At 44.7% G+C, this 16500-nt stretch overlaps 1 protein-coding gene across 4 annotated transcripts in view; it reads left to right on the top strand.

The window, feature by feature from the left end:
• Nucleotides 1-16500, top strand: part of PLEKHG5 (pleckstrin homology and RhoGEF domain containing G5) — a 533554-nt gene that overhangs the window by 64600 nt on the left and 452454 nt on the right. For all 4 annotated transcript variants that reach the window (XM_068240431.1, XM_068240432.1, XM_068240434.1 and 1 more), the window contains one exon: nt 15824-15900. In XM_068240431.1, coding sequence (XP_068096532.1) covers nt 15824-15900 — 77 coding nt within the window. The remainder of the gene's footprint in view (nt 1-15823; nt 15901-16500) is intronic.

The following is a 16500-nucleotide window of genomic DNA, read 5'->3' on the forward strand; positions in this document are numbered from 1 at the left end:
GCTAGGGTCATTTCCAGAGTCTTTGCTTGCTCACCTGTTTCTCTGTGTGTTACTTTGTTTCCCCAATGCTCTTAAAGGACATCTGAAGTGAGCAGAATATGGAGGCTTCCATATTCATTTCAAACAATACCAGCTGCCTGGCAGCCCTGCTGATCTATTTGGCTGAAGTAGTGTCTGAATCACACACCAGAAACAAGCGTGCAGCTAATCGTGTCAGATCTGACAATAATGTCAGCAACACCTGATCTGCTGAAAGCTTGTTCAGGGTCTTGGCTGAAAGAATTATGCTGGGATTACACGGTACGTTTTTTTGTAAGAATCATTCCGATAGATGCCTTCGATGATAAAATTCCGACATGTCCGATGTTCCGCTCCATTCGTTTCCGCTCGATTTCTTATAGAAGTCAATGGGAAAAAGATAAGAAAACCGAATGAATAATAGATTGTGCACCGAATCAAACGCAAAAAAATGTACTGTGTAATCCCAGCATTAGAGGCAGAGGATCAGCAGGACAGCCAGGCAACTGGTATTGCTTAAAAGCAAATAAATATGGCAGCCTTCATATCCCTCTCGCTTCAGTTGTCCTTTAACCAGTTCAGGACCACAGGCTTACACCCCCTAGTGACCAGGCTATTTTTTACAATTTAGTGCTCTGCAGCTTTAATAGCTCGCAGCAGAGCCATACAACTTAGCAGTTAGCACACAAGTGAATCCCCCCCCCCCCCCCCCTTTTCTGTTTTTTGCCTACCAACAGAGCTTGCTGTTGGTGGCTCTGATTGCATGTTTATTTTTTATTAACTTATTTGTATTATTTTTTTAAATAAAATTGTCCATTTCTATATTTATTTTTTTCCCCCACCAGCCAATCAGGGCAATCCTCTCTCATAGGCAGAGGGGATTAGAGGGATCGCGATCAGAGCCTCTCCAGGGGACAGCCAAGTGACATGGCTGTCTGTCCCAGTACAGCGCTGTACAATGTAAATAGACAGCAGTTTCGCCGCCTAACTGCTAGTGGCGATCGCTGCTGGTGGTAGACTGATGACGGAGCGGAGGATGTGCGCGTGATCCCTGTTTACCCCCGCCCCAGGACTTGGCGCCTTCCGGCGTTAGCTGGTCCTGGGGCTGCCACCCTCCCATCACCATTTGGCATTATGCAGTCGGGAGGGGGTTAGGGTGCCCAATTACGGTACAATTTTCATAGATGGTTGACTGTCCAATCCACTAATAATGATCCGACGATAGAGATTGAAGATCATTGATTGCAGTAATAAATGTGATGAAAAATTATAACCAATCCAATCATTTTAGATTAAATCAATCTACTGGACCAATCAACCATTGGCAGGGGGAAACCATTGAAATTATCTTTTATTGTCGACAGGCAGCACAAAGCCCTCATTTTAATCGCTATTACTGGATCAGGCAATCGCATATGGAAATTGTACCGTTAATGGGCATCTTTAGTAGTCCCCTAACCATATTGTGCTGCCCACTGCTCGCGGTCTTACCCCACCATAGTAACAGCTCATCTGTACAGATAGGTACTGCAATATTGTGCAGTGTGTTCCCATTGTCTGCACTGCACTGGTGAGACAAAAGGATGACTTTCAGAACTTGCTCTGAAACATGCTGAGGCCCAGTCTGCAGAGAATCCATATTCCCTCTGTACCAGGTACAGAGTGTAGAGTGTAGTAGGCAGTACGCCTGCCAAGCCAAATTTTATACTACCTTTAAAACTGTGCTATAGATGATAAGATAATAATTCCAGCTTGCATGCACATTTAATGCAAGTTGTATGCAGTGTGGAAATTTGGCCAATTAAAGGACCACTATTACCAAAAATATTAAAATAGAAATTACATGTAAACACATACAAATAAGTATGTTTCTTCCAGAGTAAATTGAGATATAAATTACTTTCCTTTTATAATGCTGTTACTTACAGTAATTATTAGAAATCTGACAGAACTGACAGGTTTTTGACTAGTCAATCTCCTCATGGGGGGTTCTCGGTATTTGATGTAGTTTTTGCAAAAGCACTCACTGGAAAAGATCTATACTAAGATGCAGCCACCATCCACCCACCTGTTTGCACTCGATTATGGAAATAGGACTAAGCAAGCAGGGAGGTGAGTAAGTGCTGGGGCTGCTGCAGGCATTCTGGCGGCATGATTTTTTCCCCTGATTTTAGGGTCTGAAACGTGCTGAAATGACCCTAAAATCCAAAAATAATCCTACTGCCAGGGAGGTTAAAGGAGATCTAAATCCTTCAGGCAGTGGCGTAGCTAAGGAGCTGTGGGCCCCGATGCAAGTTTTACAATGGGGCCCCCCAAGCACTCTATACATAACAATTGATATGGCACACCAAAATCTGCCAATGGCAACTACAGTGTCAGAGGTGCAAGAAGGGGATGGGGAACAGCTTGTTAATGATTACCACTATTCAAAGCATTTATAGAAGTGATTATTATGAGTACAGGACGAATAGAGAGCTAATACTGTAGTTGAGTGAGGGCCCTTCGGTGCTCCTCTGGCCCAAGGGCCCCGATGCGGTCGCTACCTCTGCAACCCCTATTGCTACGCCCCTGCCTTTAGGACTATCTTTTTCTTCGTATCAGCTCTCACCTATATGTGTGAGCACAAATGCACTGCACAGGCAGCTATAGGATTTGCATCTCTGCAGTAACTTGAAGCTTCTAATGCACGGAGGTAAAAGCCGCGCACAAGCGGCTCTGTATGCTGCGAAGGGGTGGGCCGCTCTTTGCTCGCAGTAATAACAGTAAGTTTAAAATATGCTAATTTGAATTCTGTAATGAGTGTATTGAGAGGCCAGAGCCCAGTTGAGTGAAAGTTGTTAACAGCGCATATAACCATGCATAATATTTTCCTCTGGGTCTGTTGTTCCATGTGTTTTTCTGTAATGCAACAGATGTTGGTGCTTATCACATCGCGATATCCCATTACCTGCTAAGGGCATGAGTTTCTTAACTGAATGCAGGAATAATGTTAACAAATGTAGCCATTTATATGGCGAGATATAGTGAAATATGAATATATGTATATCAGATGGTTATCAGGATTCTCTTCCTGTTATGCTCTGCAGGAAGAGGGATTTGGGGGGCCCGTTTTTAATAACTAGATATGTTTTTATTGTAAGGTTAGTCTGCATTTCTTAGAACCTAACTCCAGGCATAGATGTCATCCTAGTTCTGTGCAGGAACTCAGTGGCAGACCTAGTTTCTATCTGCGCTGAAGCTCATTGGTTAGTTTTTGTACAATAAATCAAGGTAACTGGAAATTGGTTTCCTGCAGTACAGACTTCCAAAGATGCAAGAGCTGTTTTGCTCAGATAGCATTGTTTGTGCCCTGTCCATTTGCAAACCTCTTAATGAAACTAACTGGAGCAGAAGCAACAGCTCCAACCAAAGCAGGTAATCAGAAAGTCCAGGTAAGCACGTAAGCACACCGTTTTAAGATGCAAGGAATATCAATTTATTGCTTCATAAGCACGTTAAGCATGACACTTGTTTCGGGGCCACAGCGGGTCCCCTTCCTCAGATAGTGCAAACACTATCTGAGGAAGGGGACCCGCCGTGGCCCCCGAAACAATTGTCATGCTTAATGTGCTTATGAAGCAATAGATTGATATTTCTTGCATCTTGAAACGGTGTGCTTACCTGTACTTTCCGATTTGCTGTTTGAAGTACGGGATGCTTGGGCTCAGCACCTACAGTTTTAAACACCCACACCTTGGGTAAGGTGTGCCACCTCTGCAACCTATTCGTTTCAACCAAAGCAGGTAATGGGCACCCCATAGACTACAATGTTAATTGCAGCTATAGCAGCACCTGAGGGGTAATTTGTGTGATACCAGGTGGCGAAAATATCGGTAGAGGGAGTTTTTACTGCCAAAGGTGGTATTGATGTAGGTGAATATTGTGGTGGGAGGGTAGGATATTGGTAGAGGGAAGGTTAGTGTGAGAATAGGGTTAGGTTTAGTGATAAATATCTGCGTATATTGTGGAAAGGGGAGGGGCGGTTAATGAAGGGCCACAGTAGAGGGAGGGCTCATTTGAGAATAGAGTTAGGCAATAATAATTAAAAAATTACCAATTTTGTGCTATCAGAATTACACACTGATCAATACTGATAGTCTAGTGGATATCCCTGGTGCCCAAGTTTCCATGGTGCCTTTTTTTACATGTACGCAGCTCCACCTATATAACCAGCTCTCGATGCCTTCAGTTGGACTGCTTCAGGTCATTAAACCAAATTTTACAATTTGGCCAACACGCAACTTTTCTCCTAGGTAATAATTTCAAACTTGTCAATTAAAACGACTCTAAAGCGAGTTAAAAACTTGCTTTTTAGCTTATAATTAACATGGGCATGCTTGCCCCAGCTAAAACGCCGCTATCCCGCGGCTGAACGAGGGGTCTTTACCCCCCAAATCCCCCCCCTGCAAAATCCACGACCAACTTGGTCGTAGATTTTGCTGCTCATGGAGGCAGGGCTAACGGCTGCAGCCCTGCCTCCATGTGCGTCTATCAGCAGCGGATCTCCACCTCTCCCCCGCCCCTCTCAGTGAAGGAAGACTGAGATGGGCGGGCGGAGGCGGGGATACGCGCTGATAGATGCGCATAGAGGCAGGGCTGCGGCCATTAGCCCTGCCTCAACAGGAGCGATCCCTGGCGAGCACGGAGGGGATTTGGGGGGTAAAGACTCCCCGTTCAGCCGCGGGATAGCGGCGTTTTAGCTGGGGCAAGCATGCCCATGATGATTATAAGCCAAAAAGCGAGTTTTCAACTCGCTTCAGACTCTCTTTAACTGCCTTTTAAACCACCAACAAGCAAGAAAATACTCAAAATAATTTGGACTGTACTTTTTCAATTGCTAATTGCTGACAAGTTATTTTTTGTTTCACTTGTTTTTATTGAAATTTTCAATAACAAAGAAAAAGGTTTACAACAGAACAATACTTCCAGGGAAGTACAAACAATACAGTCTTATTCAGAGAGTACATAAGATATTGGGGGTGGGTACGTGCGGGACAAAGAGTTTAATCATCCACATATAATTGAGCGCTTAACTACAACATTTTACATTGTTAAATAGGTAGGAGGGGCAATAGAAAAGCTTACGAGTTAGCTGTTTCACCTCCCTCGGGTTTTATCTGGATCCTAATGAAAATGTGAACTTTGGGAATTGTATAGGAAGGACTCCAATATAATTATGGAAGGAGAGTCTTCCATCCTACATCAACCATTTACGGCCGGGTGGAGACTATCTCTAACAACACAATCAGTACTCATTAAATAAAGGACCTGTTCTCCAGTGAGATCAGGTCTGCCTGTATGTTATGGTGAACCTGATTTACTTTAATTTGAGTATTTAGTACAATGAGGAGTCACTTAGGTGGGGGATAGGGTGTAGGAAGTGTGAATTACATTTCTTCAGTGGTTTGAGTGATGTTTGTCAACTGTATTTGTGAATCTCTACCACCTCTGCGTTGGGTAGGGGGGGTAAAGGGAGAGAGAAGTCAAAAGTGAGCAAAGGAGAAACTGACAGATAAAAGCAGAAGGGGAAAGTTAGAAGGATGGGCAAGAGAGCCCAGCGGTGAAAGGGTCCAGAGACGAGGGTCATTGGGATACGGGCTCATTGGGTACGTACCAATGCAACTTGTTCAGGGCTTAATAGGTAGTTGATAAGGGGATCCCAGATTTTGTGGAATTTCTTCATGCTGTCATTCATACGGGCACTCAGCTTCTCGAAAAACAGTATATTGCCAAGTCGGTGCTTGATAGCTTCAAAGCATAGAGACCGGGTGTTCCAAGCTGCTGCTATTTTAATTTTTGTTACAGTGAAGATATAGTTGAGAAGTGCGTTCTGTGCAGTAGTTAGGTGTGGGTAGGGACAACTTAGTAAGACATGGAGTGGTTTCCTTGGAACCGGGGCATTAATTAGAGATGAAGCCCAGGTACACACTCTAATCCATAACCTACGTACTTTTTTGCAGGTCCACCATATGTGGGCAAAGGATCCGGCCATGTCACACCCTCTGAAACAACTACCTGAGCACTTCGCATTATATTTGGCTACTCTCTGAGGAACTAAATACCATCTAAGTAGAAGTTTGTAATTCACTTCGACCAAGTCTGCATTTATTGATATCTTAGGGATGTTGTCCCAAATGTCACATATATCGGTGTAGTCAATCTGCAGGCCTAAGTCCTTTTCCCATTGGAGTATATAGTGGGGTTTACTTTGTGAGTGAGAGAGTGTGATTTCCTTATATATGAGTGAGATAATCCCTGAGGAGCGGGGATTAGAGCCACAGATATTTTCAAAGAAGGTTCTACTCTTCGGGGAAACTGCATTTACAATGTGCTGTTTTACAAAGTGGGATATTTGCATGTATCGAAATGACTCGGAGAGGGGAATTGCAACTTTTTCTTGTAGGTATGCAAACGATTTAACACCAGCATCGGTGACTAGCTCTTGAATCCTATGGAGATTGGCGGATATCCACCATTGGTATGAACCAGTAGACTTTAAAGCTGCCGGGAATGAAGGGTTACCCAGGAAGGACAAAAGCGGCCTATGGGCTGAGATTAGACGCCCAGAGTATTTACAACTATCCCACATTTGAAGAGAGTGTTTTATAATAGGGTTGTCAATCTTAGTGCGATGTGCTGGTAGGATCCAGAGGAGGTTCTTGATGTTAATAGGGGAGATAAGGTGGCTTTCTATATCTACCCAGGTGGGCCTATCACTCTCTACATGCCAGTTGGTCAAGATGGCCAATTGGGCTGCTTTGTAGTAATGGGAGATGTTAGGGACTCCCATCCCCCCGTCTTCCCTTAGACGGTATAGATAAAGTTTCTTGAATCTAGGTTTCTGGTTTCCCCAGATGAAACTATTGATTTTCCGCTGAATAGATTCAATAAATGAGGTGGGCAGAGAAATAGGTAAGAGTCGAAATGCATAAAGCAGCTTAGGGAGAAGGGTCATTTTTATGGCCACTATTCTACCTAGCCAAGATATCGAATACCTCTTCCAGCACTCCAGTAAGTCCGTTAATTCCCTTACAAGCGGGGGGAAATTGTGATGGAAAAGTGATTCATAGGAGTTGGTGAGATAGATGCCAAGATAAGGCAGTTTTTGGGGGTCCCAGTCAAATTCGAAAGCATCTTGTAATGCGCGCATCAGTTGTGGTGGGAGAGAGATATTTAGGGCCCTTGACTTTGACGGATTAACCCGAAGTCCATAGAGTGTGCCAAATTGTTTTAGTATTTTTGTTAGGGCTAGAATTGATTTGGTGGGTTGTGAAATACAAACAATTAAGTCATCCGCGAACAAGCCTACTTTGTGCATTCCCTTTCCCAGCGGGATGCCGTGAACCTCCTTACTATCTCTGATCTGGATAGCAAGTGGCTCTATTGATAATGCAAACAGTAAGGGTGAGAGCGGGCAGCCTTGGCGGGTTCCTCTTGATATGGGAAAGGGGGATGACTTAAAGCCGTTGTAAATTACCGTTGCTAGAGGGTGTGAATAAAGAGCTTTAACCCATTTAACTAAGTTAGTTCCAAAACCCCATGCTTGGAGTATAGATACTAAATAGAGCCATGAGACAGAGTCGAACGCCTTAGTTATGTCAAGTGACAACAACATAGCTGGTAACTTAGAAGTTTGAGCTTGATGTATTAAGTGCAAAAGGCGTCGCACACCGTCGCTGGCTTGTCTGTTAGGCATAAAGCCTACCTGATCGCTACTGATAATTGAAGTAATTGCAGAGTTAAGGCGGGTGGCTAGGACTTTTGCTAGAAGCTTAACATCTATATTCAGTAATGAGATAGGGCGAAAGTTGGACCATTTTGTGTGATCAGAGTTGGGTTTAGGGATCATAGAGATCGTGGCTGTAATCGACTCTGTGTGAAATTGGGCTCCATTGAGAATATTATTGAACGCTTTAAAGGGAAGGTCCAAGCAAAAAAAAAAAAATGAGTTTCACTTACCTGGGGCTTCTACCAGCCCCATGCAGCCATCCTGTGCCCTCGTAGTCACTCACTGCTGCTCCAGTCCTCCGCTGGGAGCTTTCTGACCTCGGAGGTCAGGGCCGAATTGCGTACATTTTTACACATTCCCGCTAGTGCAGGAACATTAACGCATACATTTTTACGCGTTAGTGGTGCAACGCGTAAATATTTGTTCCTGCACTAGCTGGAATGCGTAAAAATGTATGCAATGTGGCCCTGACCTCCGAGGTCAGAAAGCTGCTAGCGGGGGACTGGAGCAGCAGTGAGTGACTACAAGGGCACAGGATGGCTACATGGGGCTGGTAGAAGCCACAGGTAAGTAAAACTCATTTTTTTTTTTTGCTTGAACCTTCCCTTTAAGCAGTCTGGGGGCCAATATCTCGCTAAATTTTTTGTAGTAACAGGCTTTAAAGCCATCTGGTCCAGGCTGTTTATTCAGTTTGAGTGATCCAATAGCTTGTTCTACTTCACCCAAAGTGATTTCTTTATCCATGAGGTCTTTTAATCCCTCAGGGAGTGCCGGAAGAGGTATATCCGATAGGTAGGTTTGTATGTCATGTATCGTAGTCTCATCTGGGGAATTATATAGATTGGTCAAGTTATGCTGAAAAAATTCCACTATTTTCAGAGGGTTTGAGGTGAGTTGGTCTGTCTCTGTTCGCAGGGTAACAGGCTTGAACGTTGGGTCGGGCTGTCTAAGGCGCTTTGCTAGGAGTGTATCAGGTTTATTGTTCTTTAGGTAGAATTTTAGTTTAGATCGAGAGATTTGTTTTTCAGCCTGTTCAGTCATACTAAGGTTGAGTGCAATTTCTGCCTTCCTCAGGTTATTTTTGTTATCTGGGTTAGGGTTATTGAGGAAACGAGAGTGCTGCGTTACATATTCTCTTTCAAGGTTGGTGAGTGTCTGGAGCCTAGTCTTTTTTCGTATAGAGGCTATTTGTATTAGTATTCCTCGTATAACCGCTTTGTGCGCTTCCCAGACCGTGAGGTCTGACACATCTTCGCTATTTTCGTTAATGGTGAAATAATTAAGGAGTTCTTGCTTTACCTGCTGCACTACACTATCTTCCGAGAGAAGGTAGCTATTTAGAACCCAGCGGAATTCGGAGGGGCGCTGCGTGAGAGAGGATACCACTAATACATTCATGTCATGGTCAGACCATGGGATAGGATGTATGGCGGCAGATTTGATTAGAGGCAGACTTGATACCAAGGTCCAGCAATGGTCGATTCTGGAGGATGATGCATGCGGATTAGAGTAAAAAGTATAGTGTCTTTTAAAGGGGTTAAGTTCTCGCCAGATATCAATTAGATGGTGTGAGGAAAAAAGATTACGTACATTGTCACTTTGCTTGGTATCAAAGTTTACTGACTGGTTGGGCTGGCCAGGAAGTTGCTTATCCCAGACTGGGTTGAGACAAAAGTTGGTATCTCCACAAAGAAATAGTAAGCCAACGCTATGTGCCATGGTGACCTTCAGGAGGTGCGACAGGAAAGGCGAAAAATGGGTGTGGCTATCCCGCATAAGTGGGCGTGGCCATGACATGTGGGTGGAGCAGGAGGGCGGATTGGGGCGGGGCTGTTTGCGGGGAAAAATGGATGTTGGGGTGATTGAGGCGCGCGTAGCGCGCCGAAAGATTGGCGCGGCCATGACATTGTATGGGCGAAGCTTAACCGTAGCACAGCAAATATAGCCAACTATGACCATTAAATAATAAATGCAGCAACAGTTACCCCAGACACCAGAAAATAAAAACGCAATTTGGGCCACATTTCAGCAGAAATCAAACGCAATTAGGGCACATTTTCAGCAGAAATCAAACGCAATTAGGGCACATTTTCAGCCGAAATCAAACGCAATTAGGGCACATTTTCAGCAGAAATCAAACGCAATTAGGGCAGAGTTCAGCAGAAATCAAACGCAATTAGGGCCACATTTTCAGCAGATATCAAACGCATTTAGGGCACAGTTCAGCAGAAATCAATCGCAATTAGGGCCACATTTTCAGCAGATATCAAACGCAATTAGGGCACAGTTCAGCAGAAATCAATCGCAATTAGGGCCACATTTTCAGCAGATATCAAACGCATTTAGGGCACAGTTCAGCAGAAATCAATCGCAATTAGGGCCACATTTTCAGCAGATATCAAACGCATTTAGGGCACAGTTCAGCAGAAATCAATCGCAATTAGGGCCACATTTTCAGCAGATATCAAACGCATTTAGGGCACAGTTCAGCAGAAATCAATCGCAATTAGGGCCACATTTTCAGCAGATATCAAACGCATTTAGGGCACAGTTCAGCAGAAATCAATCGCAATTAGGGCCACATTTTCAGCAGATATCAAACGCATTTAGGGCACAGTTCAGCAGAAATCAATCGCAATTAGGGCCACATTTTCAGCAGATATCAAACGCATTTAGGGCACAGTTCAGCAGAAATCAATCGCAATTAGGGCCACATTTTCAGCAGATATCAAACGCATTTAGGGCACAGTTCAGCAGAAATCAATCGCAATTAGGGCCACATTTTCAGCAGATATCAAACGCATTTAGGGCACAGTTCAGCAGAAATCAATCGCAATTAGGGCCACATTTTCAGCAGATATCAAACGCATTTAGGGCACAGTTCAGCAGAAATCAATCGCAATTAGGGCCACATTTTCAGCAGATATCAAACGCATTTAGGGCACAGTTCAGCAGAAATCAATCGCAATTAGGGCCACATTTTCAGCAGATATCAAACGCATTTAGGGCACAGTTCAGCAGAAATCAATCGCAATTAGGGCCACATTTTCAGCAGATATCAAACGCATTTAGGGCACAGTTCAGCAGAAATCAATCGCAAATTCGCAATTAGGGCTGCGGCTGCAAAAAGAAAAGAATTTACTCACCTGGCAGGCTGGCACTGGCAGAAGTCTTCTCTCCCTGGTCTCCTCTCCCGGCCGGCTTCTCAGGCGCGCAGTTCCCACGGAGCTCCCTTCCTGGCTTCCTCCTCCAATCTCCCGCGCTGATTCATGCAGGGCTACGGGTCGGGAAGATGGCCACCCGAAGCCCTGTACTGGAGACATAGTCTCCAGAGCAGGGCTTCGGCGGCGGCCATCTTCCTGTAGCCCTGCTCTGCTCTGCCAGCCCGGCGGGGCTGCGGGGAAAAAGTGACGTCACGCCGACGTCACGGAGCCGCCGAGGCCCCTAAGATTGTGAGGCCCCAAGCGACCGCTTGGTTCGCTTTATGCCTCGCGGCGCCCCTGAGTGTTGGGGGCATAGTATGTAACTATAGTAATCTGGGAATCTTGTAGGGTGCCCATGACTAACACATACCTGCCTTCTGGGTCAGCTATGGTTTTGGTGTGAACAAAGTTGAGACTATTTCTAAAAGCAATCAGAACTCCCCTCTTTTTAACAGCAGCGCTAGCATAGAACACTTGTCTGTAGTCTTTGTAGAGAAATTTAGGTTCATGTTCAGAGATAAAATGAGTTTCCTGAATACATATGATGTCAGCATGTAGTCTTTTGAATTGTTGAAAAGCTTTAGTTCTTTTCAATGGAGAGTTAAGCCCTTGAGCGTTAATCGAGGCTATTTTAATGGGGTGAGTCATGGGGGGTCACGGTAAGTGAAGCTTGAGAGGTCGGCCCTCGTCTCTGGATGAAAGTTAGGGAGATAGAAAGTAGGGAGAGTGGAAAATAGAAAGGAGAATGTGGGAAGGGACAGACCATCCCACAGAAGATTCTTGAGGATATTAAACTCACACAGAGTTATCCAAATGGTTTTGTTACCTCGGCACCCGTGGGTGGCTAGGTAAAGGTGTCCCAGGGTGAAAAACCGAAAGGGACTGAAGGGGCATGGCATGTGCACGGAGTATAGTCATGAAGGGAATATTACACTTGAATGGCCAAGAATGTCTGACAATGGTAGGATTGGTGGGTAAGTGTCTGACTGCGGGGTGTAGAGTGTGCTGGATTATAAGTGCCTCTTTCATGAGCTAGAAGAGCATCAGCGGGAGGGGGTCTGCCTCCATCTGAGGGCAGGTTCAGGGGTTAGAGATCCGCTATTGCAGTGTAGCACTATAAGATCCAGGTTGCGTGTCTTGGACAAGGAGAGGAGAACGCACCACAGAAGTTAGAGCCTGCTAGGGGCACCAAGCCAATCTGCAGCACTTCAAACCTACTAAACTATCTATAGTGTGTACTATAGTCCAGATTCTCAACATTGAGTCTGTAGATTGAGGGAGATGTAAAACAGTATCAGGTTAGTGTGACAGACTTTGCATATTGGCTCTGAAAAGCTGATAATTTAGAATGTGAGACTCTAGTGACCTCCAACGGTGGTCCTGTGTGTAACACGCTACATGCTCTTTTGATTCAGGGTAGGATAGGGACACAGGTTAGTTAATAGCAGAGCCAGGGAGGCGTAGGGCCCTTTATATGCTTGTTCACGTACGGACCGGGATATGGACGTTTACATAAGGGCGTAGGAAAGGGGCAATAATCTTCTACACAATTATATATATGATTTAGGCTACTAGTCAGCGTTGTTCGGTCCATCTATTTTGCAATCTGTGTCAGTATAACGGTCCGGGGCGTCCGCTCCAATCCCGACCTTGGTAAGCTGAACTTAGTTTTAATATAGTCATATAGTTAAATACAATCCGCCTCTCACACGGAAAGTAATGAGCGTAACCTGCTCAGAGTTAAAGTATAAGTACTGCACCACTCCGAGTGCATAAGGTGTTAAAGGAGAAGTAAGGATTTAACAAAAAGCAAACGGTTGCCTATCAGTGTATAGGGTAACGATGCAGCAGAGGCTGCATTTGGAGCAAGCGCCCCAGACCAGACACAGCTTTTATAGCTTCTCATCCTCTCCAGTTGCGATTAGTGTCACTATATTCAGTGTCCAGATAGCTAAGAACTACCCAGAATGAGAGCCTTGGGCCATCCTGTCCAGGATCTCTAGATCAAGCGGCCATCACCGTCCTGCGCGCGCATGCGCCTCGACAAGTTATTTTAAATTGAAGATGAATAATTATTTTCTTTTAAAGAGACTCTGAAGTGAGAATAAATCTCGCTTCAGAGCTCATAAATAGCAGGGGCACGTGTGCCCCTGCTAAACCGCCGCTATAGCGCGGCTTAACGGGGGTCCCTTCACCCCCAAAACGACCACTGCGAAACTTGGTCGCAGATTTGGTCGTGATTTATGGCTTCCTGGAGGCAGGGCTAACGGCTGCAGCCCTGCCTCCAGTCGCGTCTGTCAGCGGCGCATCGCCGCCTCTCCCCCGCCCCTCTCAGTGAAGGAAGACTGAGAGGGGCAGGGGAGAGGCGGTGATACGCGCTGACAGACGCGCGTGGGGCAGGGCTGCGGCGGCTAGCCCTGCCCCAACCAGGAAGCGCTCCCCGGGTGTATCGAGGGGGATTTGGGGGTGAAGGGACCCCCGTTAAGCCGCGCTATAGCGGCGTTTTAGCAGGGGCACACGTGCCCCTGCTATTTATGAGCTCTGAAGCGAGATTTATTCTCGCTTCAGACTCTAAGTACATTTTTAGCATTTTACGATTGAAAAACTACCCAAAAGTTGGTGAAAAGGTGCTGTCAAAATAATTTTGAGTATTTTCTTGCTTGCTGTTGGTTTAAAAGGTATTTTAAAACAAGGTATAAAAATATCACCTAGGAGAAAACTTTTGAGAAAAAGTGAATTGCATAGGGGCCCTAGTGAGTTAAATAAGGGCCCATGACCCCTATTCAATTAACTTTTCTCCTAAGTTTTCAAATTTTGATAAGTTAGCCATTCTTCTTTAACCTGCTGTATAGACTAGCAATAGTAACATTTGAGAAAAATAAACATGAATACCTCCCAAATTTCTAAGATGAGGGACCTTCTTAGCCAAACTTATTTAAAAAAGAGAAAAAGAGAGAACATCAAGAGCCCAATATAGTGTAGCACGTACTGGTAATGTATAATTGGAAGAGTAATAATATTAATTTAATACTCACAAACCAGGGTTACCAAGTAGGCAACCACTGTCTGACCCCACTCAGGATTAAAAAGTTGCTCTCTGTAGTAGAAGAAGGAAGGGTACAACCCTCCACCAAGGGTGGACTTGGCACAGAGGCGCTCAGTGTTGATGATACTGGCAGATGCTGTTTACTCCTATCTGTTGTTGCCTGATGAAGCGGGTTTGTATCCCGCGAAACGCGTTGCACTTTATTTGGAGTATCCAATAAAATTGTTTTGACTGAAAATCCACAGTCGTGTGTTCTGCTTGGAGGAGGTGAGTCCACCACTGCCTCCTCTATTACCAAGATGGGTTTTTAAGTTCTTTTAGTGTTTTTTTTTTTTCCTGTTGGCGCCTCTGTTATCCTATTATTTAAAAAAGACCCCCCCCCCCCCCCCCCCAACACCTCCAGGCATCCTTTTCTCCCACTAGGGCTTATTTTCAGGGGATCTCTTGAAATCATGAAAAATCATGCTAGGGTTTATTTTCGAGAGAGGCCTTATTTCAATAGAATTTAAAGATATGTAGAAATTGGACATTTGAGTGAAAATTGCAATATACTGTATACCGCTTAACGTTTTAAATTAAAAAGAAGAGCAAACTGAGAAGGATGGGGCAGTTAAAAGTAGACTTGGTAGAAGAGGTGGCAATTAAGGGGTGCAGCGAATGAATAATGGATATTACATAACCACAATATTCTCTACTATTGAGAAGTACATGGATCAATATATTGCACAACCTGCTATAGTAAAGTAATCCTGCAGAACATATCTGCATTCTGAATTACTACTCTCTCATTTTAGTGGCCTCTCATTACAGTGCTTTAGTTATAATGCCCCCCCCCCCCCTTTAGTGCTCCCCTCCTTGATGTGCTTTATTTTAGTGCTCCATCGTTGTTCCCCCATTTAGTGATTGCCATATAGTGTTCCCATTAGTGACCCCCTCATAGTGTGTTCCTTCAATACAGTGCCCCATGTACTGCTCTTTGTTGTGTGCCCATATCAGTGTGCCCCCCTCACTGTAGTCCTCATCTGTGATGCTTCACATTATTTTCTCCAGTCTCCTTGCTTTGCTCTCGGAAAGACCTCAGATAGTGACCAAGATCCCTGAACCCACAGTGCACTGATTCTTCTCCTCAACTGACTGTGTAAGCAGCTCATATGACACCTGCAGTGGCCGATTGAACTAACTAGGGTTTTTGCTTTCATCAGCAAAAATCTGCAACCCCTGAGCCAGAACCATACAAGTGCAGTGTTGTAAGGGAGAACCTGGGATGGCTTTAGAACCCCTGAAAATAAAGGCATTCATATCAAAACTGATATGGCATCCGGCTCCTGTAGACTGACTTGAGTTTTAACAGAAGATAATATAAAATGAATGTTTCCTAATATGTGCAGTTTAATTTGCCAAGGTTTATGGCCTGTTGGGCTGTTTAAAAGTCTAGCTGCACTCAGAATCGACATTAACCTCAACATGGCTAAGCTGTTGGTTGATTCTAAGGATGGCAGAAATTCCCTTACCCCCCTAATTCCCACTTCTGCCCATCTGCTGTGCTCCTTTAAATCCAGATGTTTGTGTTATATATAATTTGTTGAGTGCCAAGTTGATTTTCTTTCCAAAACAAGCCAGAAGTAGAAAGTCGTTATTTTGTTACTGTAACATGTTTTTTTATTTCAATTTTTAGACATGTTCCAAAAGTGAAATTACCAGACAAAGGTGATAAATGGCAATGAATGATTGTGCTTCTTCACTAACCAACCAATCCAGTATATCAATATATATTGTCTTTCTTTCTAGATGAACGGGCAGCCTCCGAGGAGAAGGTACTGGTCTGTGAGAGTTCAGACTGTATCGACAGAAGACGAGCAGTCAAGGTAGGTGCTGCCAATCACTGCTGACTGCTGGGTCATTTTTGGATCATTTTGTATTCCTTTAGTCGAGTCAGCGTCATCTATGGATTTAAACCAATGACATTACAATGAGTATATTTCTTTCTAAAGATATTTTCGCTTTTCTTTAAAGAAATACTGTACGGGGGTCAGGGGAAAATGAGTTCAACTTACCCGGGACTTCTAATGGTCCCCAGCAGACATCCTGTGCCCGCGCAGCCACTCACCGATGCTCCGGCCCCGCCTCTGGTTCACTTCTGGAATCTCAGACTTTAAAGTCTGAAAACCACTGTGCCTGCGTTGCCATGTCCTTGCTTCCCCTGATGTCACCAGGAGCGCACGGGGCAGGCACAGACCATACTAGGCCTACACTGTACACTCCCGGTGACATCAGCGGGAGCGAGGACACAGCAACGCAAGGGCAGTGGTTTTCAGACTTTAAAGTCTGAAATTCCAGACATGAACCAGAGGTGGGGCCGGAGCATTGGGGAGTGGCTGCGTGGGCGCAGGATGTCTATGGGGGACCATTAGAAGCCCCGGGTAACTTCAACTCATTTTCCCCTGACCCCCCTACAGTGTTCCTTT

The sequence above is a fragment of the Hyperolius riggenbachi genome, chromosome 6, assembly GCF_040937935.1.
Source record: "Hyperolius riggenbachi isolate aHypRig1 chromosome 6, aHypRig1.pri, whole genome shotgun sequence".
Taxonomy (NCBI): Eukaryota; Metazoa; Chordata; class Amphibia; order Anura; family Hyperoliidae; genus Hyperolius; species Hyperolius riggenbachi.